Consider the following 12898-nt stretch of genomic DNA (forward strand, 5'->3'; position numbering starts at 1 on the left):
AAGCTCTGGAGTCCCAGGTATGAGGAGCAGATGGGCTTGTGCAGTATATCCAGGGATGCATACTCACCCCAGCTGCCTTCCTGGCTGTGCTCAAAACCCCAAGGAGCAAAAGCCCAGCCTCCCCACCCAGGCAGCATGAGTGTTCTCTTAAAAAAATGTATAAATAGCTGATGGTTTGAGAACCATGGAATATTTTGAAATATATAAATTTTTGAGTAGTTGAGATTTTAATAAAAACATTTGCACGATATTGACAAAGCTGTCAGTGGAGTTGCCGGGTGAGGTTTGTGTGATTGGCTGGGTGACATGCGTAGTCAGTGCTCCTGCTCCCTGTGGCTAGTCTACTTTCTCAGAGAGGTAGAGCTCTGAGTTCTCCAAATCTGATTTGCATTAAGGGCCTGAAGAACTCCTGGGTGGTTGTGGTACAAGGTCTGCCCCTGTATCTTGTCCAGCTGCAATGTGGCCTTCATACAGACAGAGCATGAAAGCCTCTCTGTGAGTTGTTGTGTGTGCTGACCTTGGATCCAAATTAATTGGTGGGATGGAGTGTTTCGGTTACAGTTATCAGAGCAAACAGTGGTGGCCTGTCTGTTCAATTCCCTGGTTTCAGTCCATTTACTGTGTAGCTGCTAATCATTCTGAACAGTCCTGAGCTCTGTGGATTAGTGAAAGGCTGTAGAGGAAAGCCCTGAGCATCAGTGTTCCTACATGAGCCTGAGTGAGCCCTAGAAAGACAAGGTGCTCAGCTCTGGAGCTGTGTAAAGCTTACAGGGATAAATGGGTGCTAGCAAACTTGTAGAAGCACATAAGTACAGCATTATCTGGGCTTTAGTTAGATCTGCAATTGATTTTTCCGGCTGTTTAAGGATTCTGAGCATCCATTTGTATAGTCTTATACTTTCCTTCTGCTCACCACAGGGGAAGTCCTTTCTGTAAGAATACCTGTGTCACACTCCCTGCCCACCTGGCCAGGATGGCAAGTTCCTCTGCACAGATGGGCTGAGGACAGCAGGCCTCTGGCTGCCTTTGTTTTCCTTATGATGAAAGATCCCAGAGGGCCGTGGACATCTCCCCGGCGCACCTCTCCCTGGAGCCTGCTGTAGGCAACTGAGCAGCATTTGCACACATGTCCTTTGCTCACGTGCCCCGCCTGCCACTCATACTTTATTCTTACAGCAGCCACCCATGTTGTACCCAGGCAGGCCTCCCTGTAGGGCCAGAGTTGCTTCCAGATCAGAGCCTTGGCTGTCAGGGCAAGTTCACAGAGCCTTGAACTGTGGCCCATGAGGATTGTATCGCCACTGCAGGTGAGGGCTCCTGAAGACGCCACAGGTCTCTTGCGCTCTTAAGATGCTGGCTGGCTTTCTTGTTAGGTGCTGGGGATGGAAGCCAGGACCTCCTGTATACCAAGCAGGAGTTGTGCTATTCCATGGAGCTGCACCCCAGCCCCAGGGTGTTGCTGTTGCCACCAGGTTTTCCTTCCAGCGTCATGACATTAGGTGTGACAGCACCCCTGCTGCTGGCCAGTCAGGATTCCACCCTGAGTCTTGTTGTCATCTGTTATCACCAGAGAGGGGACTGAACTCCACTGTTGTGGAGTTGGTGGGGACCAGGGTTAGTTCCCAGAGGTTGCCTTAGAGCTCCAGATTTGGTGCCTCAGGACAAACAGTGTGGCTCACTGTAGCCTTAGCAATTACCTGCAGATGCCACGAGACACATGTGGGTGTTCCATGAACTCTAGCATCTGAAAGCTAGGGCAGGTGTCTGTTTCCACTAAGCTGCTGTGTCTGGAAGGAAGGCCCCCTCCACTACTTCTAATTGTCTGTGCTCACCTATTGCTTGATGAATAAGCCTGTGCATATTTATATTCCGAATCCTTTGAGAGAATGGCAATAAGATCCATGCTTGCAAATTAAGGGACATTTTTCAGCCCTGAAACAAAGTAATGAAACGCTTAAACAGTTGCTAGAAATATTAGGGTTCTCAGATAGCTCCAGGGATCCTACGGATGCTGAACCTGTTCCAGGAGGCTGCTCGTTAGTATTCTGATCACTAGAGGCACAAAGTGTACAAAAATTATTCATGATTAACTTCGATTGCGTAAACGCCCCCTCTAAAGAGCTAGTGGCCTGTACTGCACGGGCTTCAGAGCCGCAGGGCCACGCAGCCTGCAGGAGCCCATTATCCGTGGTGGGCTTCAATCTGGGTTCTAAAACAGTGTTTGCTGAGGACCTGCTACTATGTGCCCAATCCTGTGTTGAGGCCCTTGTACACATCACTTTTCCTTTTTGTTGTTGTTTTTGTTTTGTTTGTTGTTTGGCTTTTTTGTTTGTTTGTTTGTTTTTACTTGTTTTGAGACAGGGTTTCTCTATGTAGTCCTAGCTGTCTTGGAACTCACTCTCTAGACCAGCAGGCTGGCCTTGAACTCAGATCTGCCTGCCTCTGCCGCCTGAGTGCTCAGATTAAAGCCATGCTCGACCACGCGCCTGAATCTCGCCTCTCTAAAGGGCCATCCCCCCCGTAAGAGCCAGAAAGATGGACATGCAGAGTGGGTGTGTCTGGCATGGCACCTGAGCCGTGCCATGCCCTTCTCTCGGCGTCCTCACTCAGGAGGCTTCCCTGTCGCAGGAGGTCACTGAGCCTCTGAGAAATGGGCCGGTCAGGGGAAACAGATGCCCAGGGCCCCGCACGGTGGAGAGGAAGCCAGCTTTAGAGGGAGTGCTGGGACACTGACAGGAAACTGGGTCCCTGCCTGCCACCCCAGGCCTCACCCACCCGGTGTCCTGTGTCCGTCACCTCGTCTCCAGGTGGTCACTCCTGCCCTGGCACCTCTCACTCATATCCCTGCAAAGGCAAGTGCAGGTGAGAAGTCCGATGTGGCCGTCACCTGGTGCCTGACACACCGTTTGTTCTGATGGGTTAGCACAGAGGGGGCACTGCAGTGTCATCAAGCACATGAGTGGAGAAAGGGAGGCTCCACAGGTGCCTGTCCGCTTCTGTCTGCAGCATGATTTCTTTCCTGCCCTGCTCAAGAGTTTTGGTTCTAAGGAAACCAGGTGTGCTGGGAGGCAGCGCCCCTCACTGGCTGTAGCTGCCACCCAGAGCACAGCCGGCCACAGTGCGGCAGAGCTTTTGCCTCATCTGGACAGCTTGACCCACCTTTGTGGTGGCAACTTGTGTGGCCTCTGAGCATAGCTGGTGTCACTGCGGCCACAGGGCCGTGAGAGCTGGCCTCCCTCGGCCAGTAGCTGTGTGTACCTGATGCACACATACACATGCTCACTGTCTCTGCTTTTGTCTGTACACAGAGCTGTTACCCTCCAGAGTTAGTATTCAGTTATGTGAACCACATTCCGACCTCGTGATGATCCTCATTCCTTCCTGTACCTCAGAGCTCCCATCTGACCTAGTTTCTCTTTACCTTTAGTACACATCTGCTGGTGAAAAGCCCTCACTGGGGAGCCGAGGGCCCATGGCTTCTTTGTTTGGTTCTGGTCCAGTGTGCCCACGTGGGATGGGTGTGCCATACCACATGGGCCTCCCCATTCCAGTTGACTAGCTGGCTGGTAAGGCCCTGGGGTCTGCTTCTTCCTCCTCCTCCCCAGCAGTGGAGTCACAGATGGGCACTGCTGTACCCAGTTTTTACATGGGTTCTGGGGTGGGGGTCCAAACTCAGGACTTCATGCTTGTAAAGCAATGGCTTTACCCCCTGAGCCATCTCCCTGCCCCCTCGTGTGTGAGTGGCATTGAGTTTCAGGAGGATGCCTAGACTGCGGGCATCTGGCATTGTGCCTCTTGTATTTGAGTCTGCTGTGTCCTTCCCATGATTCTCTCAAGAAAGTCCAAACAGTATGATAGCTGATTGGGCAGCTCCTATGTGTCAACCACTTCTGATTTATTGACCTTTTCTCACTTAACTTATTCAGTAAAGTATGCCTTCAGTTCCCTCTTTGTGAGTGTGGGCCAGCCAGATAGCAGATGGGAATCCCAGAGGGGAACAGGGGCCTGACACCAGACCTGTGCTTGCTTCCCTCTGCCCCGCCCTGCCCCGCCCTATTCACTGTGCTTGACTGTACTTTGCCAGTGTGGAGTTCGGCTTCTGCCATCACGGTTCTGTGAGGACTACTTTCGTCTTGACGCTTTGTACTTTGACTGTACACGTCTTTATTGGTGTCGGGAGTTTTAACTGTATGGTTGCATATAGAAATGAATGACTTTTGTACAGTGGCCTTGTTTCCTCTAAATTTCCTAAACTTACTTACTAGTCTTGGTGATTGTTTTACAGATTCCATAAGATCTGAATTTATAATTATGTCATCTGCTGGGGCATATAGTTTTACTTCTTCTTGTCCAATTTTTCTGCCTCTTACTTCTTTTTCTTACTTTATTGACCTGTCTAATGCCTCTAGCACAGTGTTAAACGGAAACAGAGAAGCTGGGCATCCAAGCTCTGCTCCCGGGGGTCAGTGAGGGGGAACACTGTGAACTGTGGGTGTCTTGCGGCTAGCAATGTCGGGTGGGGAAGGTCACAGATTGGTGTCGCACATTTCTGCATGTGTTGAGGAGGCAGAAGGGAAGCAGTGGTTGCTAAGGTTTGAATATCCCTCTTTGTTCTTCTGTTAACGTGTCCCTTGCTGTTGAGTGTTCAGAGCGAGCTCGGGCTCCTGACTGACTGACCGACCGACCGTCAGGCTGTTTTACCCTTTTGCGCATTGCTCTGTTCCGCTGAGACTTTTGAAGAGCTGTACACTCTTGGGACCAGCCCTCCCTGCCAAGTGAGTTCCTGCTCGGAAGCTCAAGGCCCCAGAGGCCTTGCCTGCTGCGCCATGCTTGTCTTTGATTGCTTGGGCTGGGGGGTGTGGAGGAGGTGTCTACAGTAAATATTCTGCTTTGTGTCTGTATCACTCCCTGGCCTGGGTGCTATGGGCTCAGCTACGTGTACCGGGGTAACAGCTTTTCATTGACTGTGATTGTGGGGGAGAGGCGTTGGAAACCAAAGCTTCTGAGACTGACCATGGGTCTCAGTGTAAGTGCAGGTTCCTTTATCTGTGAATGACTAGAGTGTGTGCACTGTGTATGAGGATTTCAGGCAACATAGGATACGATGCTGGGGCGTGTGGTTTGTGGTCTGATTTGACTTAGAAGAATGTTAACTTATAAAAAAGTTTTACATGTCTCATAAACACTCATTGTCCAGCAGATTAGCTCCGGGCTTCAGGCTCTGTGCTCCAGCCCTGACCATTAGGAGGAAATGTGTGCAGTCTGTGTCCATGCTTCGGTGCATTGCCCTTGATGGGACTGTGTGCATCTGTACATGGGCACACCTCTGTGGACCAGTGTACCATGAGGTACTGACCCTAGTTTTCAGAATTGTTTTCAAAGGAAAGTACTGGGTTCACCTCCTATGGTCTTTGTCAGGGAGCATTTCCAAGTAACGAGTCATTTGCAGGAGATAAGCCTACAACGTTTCCCACATAGCCAAGTTCACTGTGGTCATTTGAAAAGTAAAGATATACCATAGCATACCCTAATTGGCTTCATCCATCTATGTATTTGCACAAGAATGCAGTTTTAGAATTCCTTCCCTTTTTTAGAAACTGCCTTTCTTTTATCAAAACGAAGGGTTTTTGGGGTTTTTTTTTTTTGTTTTGTTTTGGTTTGGTTTGGTTTGGTTTTTGGTGTTTATTTTTGTTTTTTGGTTATGTGGGGACTTTGTTTTTAGCACGTATCTCATTAAACACAGATAAGCAAAAGGGAATTTTAAAAAGCACCTGTAGCCCCTTCCCTGCCAAGATGCTCCCTTTTTGTGCCATGGTGTGGACTGTTTCCTGTGTCTGGGCATGGGCATGAGACAGGCATGTAACCTGCCCTTACACAGTGTTTCCGTGTGCTACAGATTGTTTGTGCTGTGCGCACTGAGCCAGCCATAGGGATGTGCACAGAGCTTCTGGCAGATTATCTCACAGTTCTAGGTTGTAGTTTCTCATCTCAGGGAAATTGGGCAGCAGCGCTTGAAGCAGCTGGTCACATCCGGTCAAGAATAGAGACCTTCTCCTTTATACAGGCTGGGGCTCAAATTCAGGAAAGCACCACCCACTTTTAGGATAAAACAGTCCCCCACAGACAGGTCTGGACAAGTACTCACTGCACTCAGGTGAGACTGTGCGGCAAGGTGACAGCTACAGGTGATTGTCACAGGTGGGCAGTCACAGGAGGCAGGTGGGGAGCTGGGGGTCTTTTCAGTCTGGCCTACATGCAGCGCTACCTCTTGGGATGGTCCGGCTTCCTCTTCTCCCGCCTTTCTTAGCAAGAGAGTCTCTGGGTGCCCAGAGAAGAGTGAGGCCTCACTCACTCCATGAGCTGAGATGGGCGCTAGGGATGCAACCTGACCCCTCCCCTGTCCCCACCCCGCCACAGCTGCCGTGAAGAGCCAGGAGTCTACCCACGGGGTGACAGGGAGTCTAAGAATGTGTGGGAACTGCTGCTGTTTTTGAGTTCCATGACTCAGGTCTGTGGGCTGCTGAGATTATGCAGTGTGCTTAGCACTCTGCCAAAAACTATAAGGAGATTGATACATATCGAGGAAAGAAAGTCATTGCCCATAGGAATTTATTACCTAGTTACATAGAAAGAAAACTAGCATAGAGAAGAGATGGTGAATAATAGCGAGAACACAGACAAGGCCTTCGAGGAGCATTAGAGGTGCTCAGAGGTGGATGTGAGTTGTGCAGGACTCCAGGGCGTCCTGAGCCCCACAGCAGAGACCGAGCTGCTTCTACATTACCTAGGCATTGTCCCCAGGGGGCTCAGAAACTCTGACCCAACAAGGGGCATGGGTAGCATAAGCAGAGGCCAACCCTGATGTTTCCAGCACTATGCCATCTGGCATTAGGCCAGTCTGAGGGAGCATGGGACCTGATTGGCAACAGATTTTACAAGATCAGCCATCAACTTGGTCAGTTATTGACAGTGTGGGGCCATGGGGGAGTTTTCTGTTTGAGTGTGTTTGACAGAGTCTGCCCCTCCAAGGCCTGACTGTTTCTGTGGAGTGTGCCCAGGCAAAGCTGGGGAGTGCCTAGCCCACTCTTCCCCAGCCACGGGCCCCTTCTGGCCTTTGAGACGTTAAGTAGAGGCACTCAAAGCCCCTACAGGAAAGATGTTAGAGGACTTTGCACAGGAAGAGCACTGAGAGGCACAATGTGAGTTAGAGGGCTTGGCTGGGGCAGCCTTCCCAGCAGGCGGACACAGACTCTCAGAGGGGCTGTGACTGAGCTTGGTCTAAGGCCCGGGAGCTGGGGAGCTAGCGGGGCTCGTGGAGAGAGGGGGTCCTTGCTGTAGAGAAGGAAGCTGTGATGCTGCTGAGCTCCTCCTGAGCTCGGTTGTGAAGAAAGGTAAGCAAAGAATGAGCCACACCCCTCTGCGTGTGAGGCAGGGCCACTGAGATGTGCCCAAGTCGCCGCAGGCTGAGGTTTGTGACTTCAGCACAGCATTCCCGGATTCAGTCAGACCCCAGGGAAGGTCAGGGAAGGGGGTTGGGGTCTGAGTCCCAGGCACAGGAGGACCCGTGCATTGTCAGGGTTGTAGGCAGGGATCCGCGGCTTAGCGAGGGTCGTGAGTTAAGACTTACTATGAGCCCTGCCTCCTAAAGCCCGTCCTCGGGACCTTGTGAAGCAGACACCACGCCAGGCTGTGGCCAGTTGTTGACCACTTTTTCCCAAGGCCAGGACACCCTCATGGTGGCCTCCAGCCCCAGTCTGTGAGAATAAGACACTTTCCTGGGAGGTGACCCATGTACAGTAACACACATGGCAGTAGTCCACAGTCTGTGGTTGGGTCTAGCTAGCTGTGATTGACCTCAGTGAGTTCAGACAGCTGGCCCGAGATCATCACAGGGCAGTTACTGGACAGAGTTCAAGCTGGCTGCTCACTCTACATATTCCTCAGAGTTACTCATCGGTTTGCAGAGACCTGTCACGACCGAGGTCCAGTCTGTGAATGAGCCTAAAGGAGGTGGGAGTCATCTGAGCATGAAGACATGCGTAGATGTGTCTCCTCACTAAGGTTCAGATGGCCAATGAACAGGGTCTGTCTGTCCGCTAGGTGGAGAAGGGTGGCTTGGAAATAGGAGTGCTGAGCAGAGTCTTGATGAGTGACTGCCGCGTGGTGATAAAGGCCATCGGGTATGGCGGTGAGGAGCAAGTGTCAGGTCCGTGTCAGAACAGCCCCACTCTGAGGTCATCGCATGCATGGCAGTGGAGACACTCAGAAGGAGTCGCAGTGTGGTGGCTGAGCAGTGCTGAGCAGTGACGGCCAAAGATGAGTCCTGGCCAGAAACAGAAAGCTGCAGGGGAGTGCGATGTATACAGGAAGACAGGAATGAGATGGGAATAAACCTTGTCCCGACAGCAACCGCGGGAGAACTGAGGAGGCGGCGCGCCCCTGCCAAGGAGGTATCTGGCTGCCGCTGTGTCTGCTGCGCAAGTGTGACCCGTTTTATTTTAGTCCCGTGTCGCACATAAGGTTAGTTTTCGTGACTCAGAGCCGAGACACAGGATGCAGAAGTTGCCCAGCCACAGCGCAGCTGGGACTAGAGTTTGGCTTCTCATCTTTCAGTCCTGTGATCACTTTCCACATAAAGTTTGTCCTTGGTTGGCACCAGAAGTTAAATTTTAAAAGAGCCTCTGTGCTTGTTAATGCACCTTCTAGAAGCTTCCCACATGGGGATAGGGTGGGGTCACAGCTACTTGGTTCCCTCTGGGTCCTGCTGCAGCCCATGACGATCCAGATGGTTTCCCAGCTTCCCTACCAGGCACAGAGCCCAAACTCTAAACGGCAAGGAGAAGGGATGTGTGGGTGTGTGGGTTCACTCCACCTTTGTCATCAAAAAAAAAAAAAAAGGACCTGTCTGCAGATGAGCCAGATGTCACATCAGGGCTTACTCACTGGACAGCTGGTCAGCCAGTGAGAGTGATTTAAATACAGATGCCTTGCCTGTATGTTCATGACGCTCTCAGGGAAGATAGGGGGTTTCCAGGATGCTGTGGGGTTCTAGTGCCGGCTGTCACTCGTGAGAGTTGTTGGGTCTGGTTTTTTTATGCAGCTGGGTAACCCAGAGAAAAGCACAGGTCTGTTCCTCCATGGTTACTCAGTGGTGGAGGCCAGGGCAGAGGCTCTTAACAGCAGCATCTCACAGATGAGAACACTGCTCTGTTCATATCGCCAAGACTGCACTCAGGAAGACAGCTTGATCTGGGGAGCCTCACTCGGTTCAAAGCACCACCCAGGTTTGGCGACAAACCGTGGTCAGTCTCTGCAGTTCTTATAGGCCCTATCCTTCTCCCGAGAATGCTGCCCTGCCTGTTGCACTAAGCACCAGCCCCCAGGGTGCTGTCTCTGAGAGCTCACCTTCCTAGTGCACTCAAGGCTGAGGATAAACTAGCAAGGAAATGGGAGTCTCAGGCGTTCCCTGTTGTTTCATGTGGGCAATAGGGAGAGCTGCCCCCATCCCCCCACCCCAGCTGCCCCCCATCTACCCTACCCACCCATCCCCCCTGCCCCAGCTGCCCACCCATCCCCCCCGCCCCAACTGCCCCCATCCCCCTGCCTACCCATCCCCCCTGCCCACCCATCCCCCCTTCCTCAGCTGCCCCCACCCCCCCTGCCCCAGCTGCCCCCACCCCCCCACCCCAGCTGCCCCCCATCCACCCTACCCACCCATCCCCCCTGCCCCAGCTGCCCACCCATCCCCCCGCCCCAACTGCCCCCATCCCCCTGCCCACCCACCCCCCTGCCCCAGCTGCCCCCACCCCCCCTGCCCCAGCTGCCCACCTTGCATGTGTTTTGTGTGATCTTGGCTGTGCCGTGTTTGACTTGTTCCTCTGTTTATTATTATAAAGCATATATTGCCCTATTGAGATGGCCCAAAAAATAACCATTAAGTATCTAGTAGCCATTTCTCCGTGGTTATTGTATAATTTACTCAGTCGCTTTTCTGCCCTGCCTGCTTATTCCTGACTGTGTGTAAGCTGGAGGCCTAAGACGCCACCGAAAGAAGATGCTTTGGTGCTGAGCAGGCTGGGGTAGGTAGGGCATTCAGCTGTGCCCAAAGAGAACACCTGGCCTTTCTTCCCAGCTTCTTGAGTTGAGTGCTAACCACACTGGTAGTGCTAGGATGTAGGGCTCGCCATACCAAGAAGACCTGCCTGAGGTAAGGGGTCTGTGAGCCCCATGGTTTCAGTCAGGCTAGAGGTTGTGCTCACGGTCCAGCCATTTCTCTGTTGGAACACTCGTGAAGCTCGGATCCTTGGCTCTGAGCTGTCTTGGTCTGCATTGTTCAGTGTGTTGTCAAATGGAGAGAGGACAGCTTTTAGTCACTTCCTGAACACTGTCCTGTGGGTTCACCTTGACTGATGTGACCTCTCGTAGTACTGGTCGCCTGGAGGAGACAACTTCCAATGGGTCTTAGTGAGCTATTGAAAAATTCTTGGACCCTTGGGCAGCGTCAGTAGCAGGCAGTCGGGGCACACTGCAGAAGATGGTGGTGGTTGGACTCATCACTCTGACATCCCATGAACAACTGTGAGAGCTTGGGTCAAGAGCTGGGCTTGGTTCTCCTTGGGGGTGTACCCCACACCTCCTGTCCTGTATAGACAGCCGGCGGCCATAGGTCCAGCTACCACACGTACTCCTCCACGTGGGGTAAAGAGACTCCAACCCCCCGTGCTGCGTTCACCTCGGGCCCTGGTTTCTCCCAGTAAGTAGTAGGGTGCTTTGTGATCCCCACACATGACCAGCACTGGGCTCCGTGACAGCTCTGTGACTCCGTGAGCTCTGCTTTAACAGATTAAGCTGGGCATTTGTTTTGTTTTTCCCTGACTCTTTTCTGTCCTATCGCTAAGCCTCCTTGAAGACAAGAATTTTTGCTTCTAAACTTAGTGGTATTAGTGGCAGGAAAGACTCGCTCGGCATAGATGTGTTGTGTAGCTAGCCTGAGCCCGCTCCCCTCTGTTCCTGAGTTTTTGAGTTGTTCTTACTGACAGTACCATCAAATGGGTGACTATAATAGGAATTATTAATCTGTTCCGCCTTATAAATAGCAAATCACACTCTAGTCTCTAAACCAAATCACTGTGAACACTTTCCTTCTGGGAGGAAGAAAGAGTTTCTAGTCAGCTATAATTAAACTTGCTACCTAGTGGGTAAAGTTAAGCTTGCTGCAGAGCAGAAAGATGCAGGTCATGTCCACACCTTAGGGCTTTGAACCACATTCTTGTCCTGGACATGGACACTCTGCCCTGTGAGGATGCAGGCTCTGTTTGTGGATTAGCGCCCAGCAAAGCTCTCCTCCGCCCTCCCCCTTTACACAGTGCACGAGTCCGCCCTGAGTGTGGGCAGCAATTCCCACTGCCTGGCTCTCCGTGCTCCTCATCCCCCTTCACACTGAGTGGCACGCTTCGTGGTAGCAGGGTCCCATCTTGTTTTCAGGACCTATTGAATGACTGCAGGGCAAGGAGGCCGTGCAGGGTAGGACGTGTCCCCAGCTCTCCTGTAGCAGTGGGGTCCAGACAGGGCTGTGGAAGAGGACTGTGGGACGGTGATGACAGCTCACATGTGTGTGTTTGAGCCTGGTTGGGCTCGTGCTGCATGTGTGGAGCTGTGCAGCTCTGTGTTGCCAACTGCCCTTGGTCTGTACATACTAGGGCAACAAGAAATCTGTCGGTGTGTCCTCCTGGAGGGGAGAGAGTAGGAGCCACTGAGGGTAAGCCTGTGTAGTGTCTTGTCTCCTTCAAGGAGGCATGCAGGAACTCTGGGAGTGTCAGGGACTCCAGAAGTACTTCCCAGCCTTTCCCTCTCAAGCTCTGCTCTCGCATCTGACTAATGCAGATGCCATCTTGCCTAGGATCCCTGGCCGGCTGAATGACCGCAGAACCCCTCTGGGTGAGCTGAACTGGATCTTCACAGCCATCACAGACACCATCGCCTGGAACGTGCTCCCTCGGGGTGAGAGACACCACCATCACACAGGGCCACTAATTCCCTCCTGTGGTGGTGTTGGTACAGTGCTGAGAGCCATGTCAGGAAGCGAGCTCTGTGTCAGCCCTGCTCCCCCTCAGTAATGCTCTCCCAGCAGGCAGGCCCAGGGCTCAGCTTCCTGAGTACATGTTGGCACGGTCCTTATCTGTTCAAAGCAGGGTTCCTGCTATAAATCATGTGTGTGCTCTGTTTATAGGTTGGCTGGGTTTTGTGTATTTGTTCATATGTAGACATGTGTGTGTGTGTTACCAGTGAGAAATGTGTGTGTCAGTCTCAACTTATGTGTAATAATTTTTGATGGAAGAAAGCTTGTGTGCTTGGCTTTCAATGCTGGGCACAAATAACTGAAGATTTCTTGTTTTTTTTTTTTTTTTTTTTTTTTTTTTGCCTTTAGATCTCTTCCAAAAGCTCTTCAGACAGGACCTGCTGGTGGCAAGTTTGTTTAGAAATTTTTTGTTGGCAGAAAGAATCATGAGATCGTATAACTGCACTCCAGTAAGCAGCCCACGACTCCCACCAACATACATGCATGCCATGTGGTAAGTGTGTCCGGCTAACGGTTCTGTTGCACTTGGGTCGCTGGCTATGTGCTCTAGTACTGTGGGGTTCTTGGAAGCATAAGTGCCCTGGTCTGGTGAGAGGTGACGCCAGCCTTGGGAAAGAAGGGTGTCAGAAGACTTGGACCCACATTCCCCCAACTGGTGGAGCTGTTTTGAAAGGCTACAGAGCCGTTAGGAGGTGGACCCTTCTTCGAAGAAGTGGATGATTGGGGGCAGGGTTACCCAGCCCCCTTCCCGTCCCTTCTGTTTCCTGACCATGGACACAGTGAAGCCAGCTGCCGCATGCTCCTGGAGCCATGCCTTCC

The 12898-nt window shown here is 51.9% G+C and overlaps 1 protein-coding gene across 1 annotated transcript in view; it reads left to right on the forward strand.

Annotated features, from left to right (window-relative positions):
* The window catches only part of Rptor (regulatory associated protein of MTOR complex 1), a 228170-nt gene that overhangs the window by 141716 nt on the left and 73556 nt on the right, over window positions 1–12898 (forward strand). The window contains exons 8-9 of the mRNA XM_051181740.1: window positions 11900–12000; window positions 12428–12572. Coding sequence (XP_051037697.1) covers window positions 11900–12000; window positions 12428–12572 — 246 coding nt within the window. The remainder of the gene's footprint in view (window positions 1–11899; window positions 12001–12427; window positions 12573–12898) is intronic.

This window comes from Phodopus roborovskii, unplaced genomic scaffold (genome assembly GCF_943737965.1).
Source record: "Phodopus roborovskii unplaced genomic scaffold, PHOROB, whole genome shotgun sequence".
Taxonomy (NCBI): domain Eukaryota; kingdom Metazoa; phylum Chordata; class Mammalia; order Rodentia; family Cricetidae; genus Phodopus; species Phodopus roborovskii.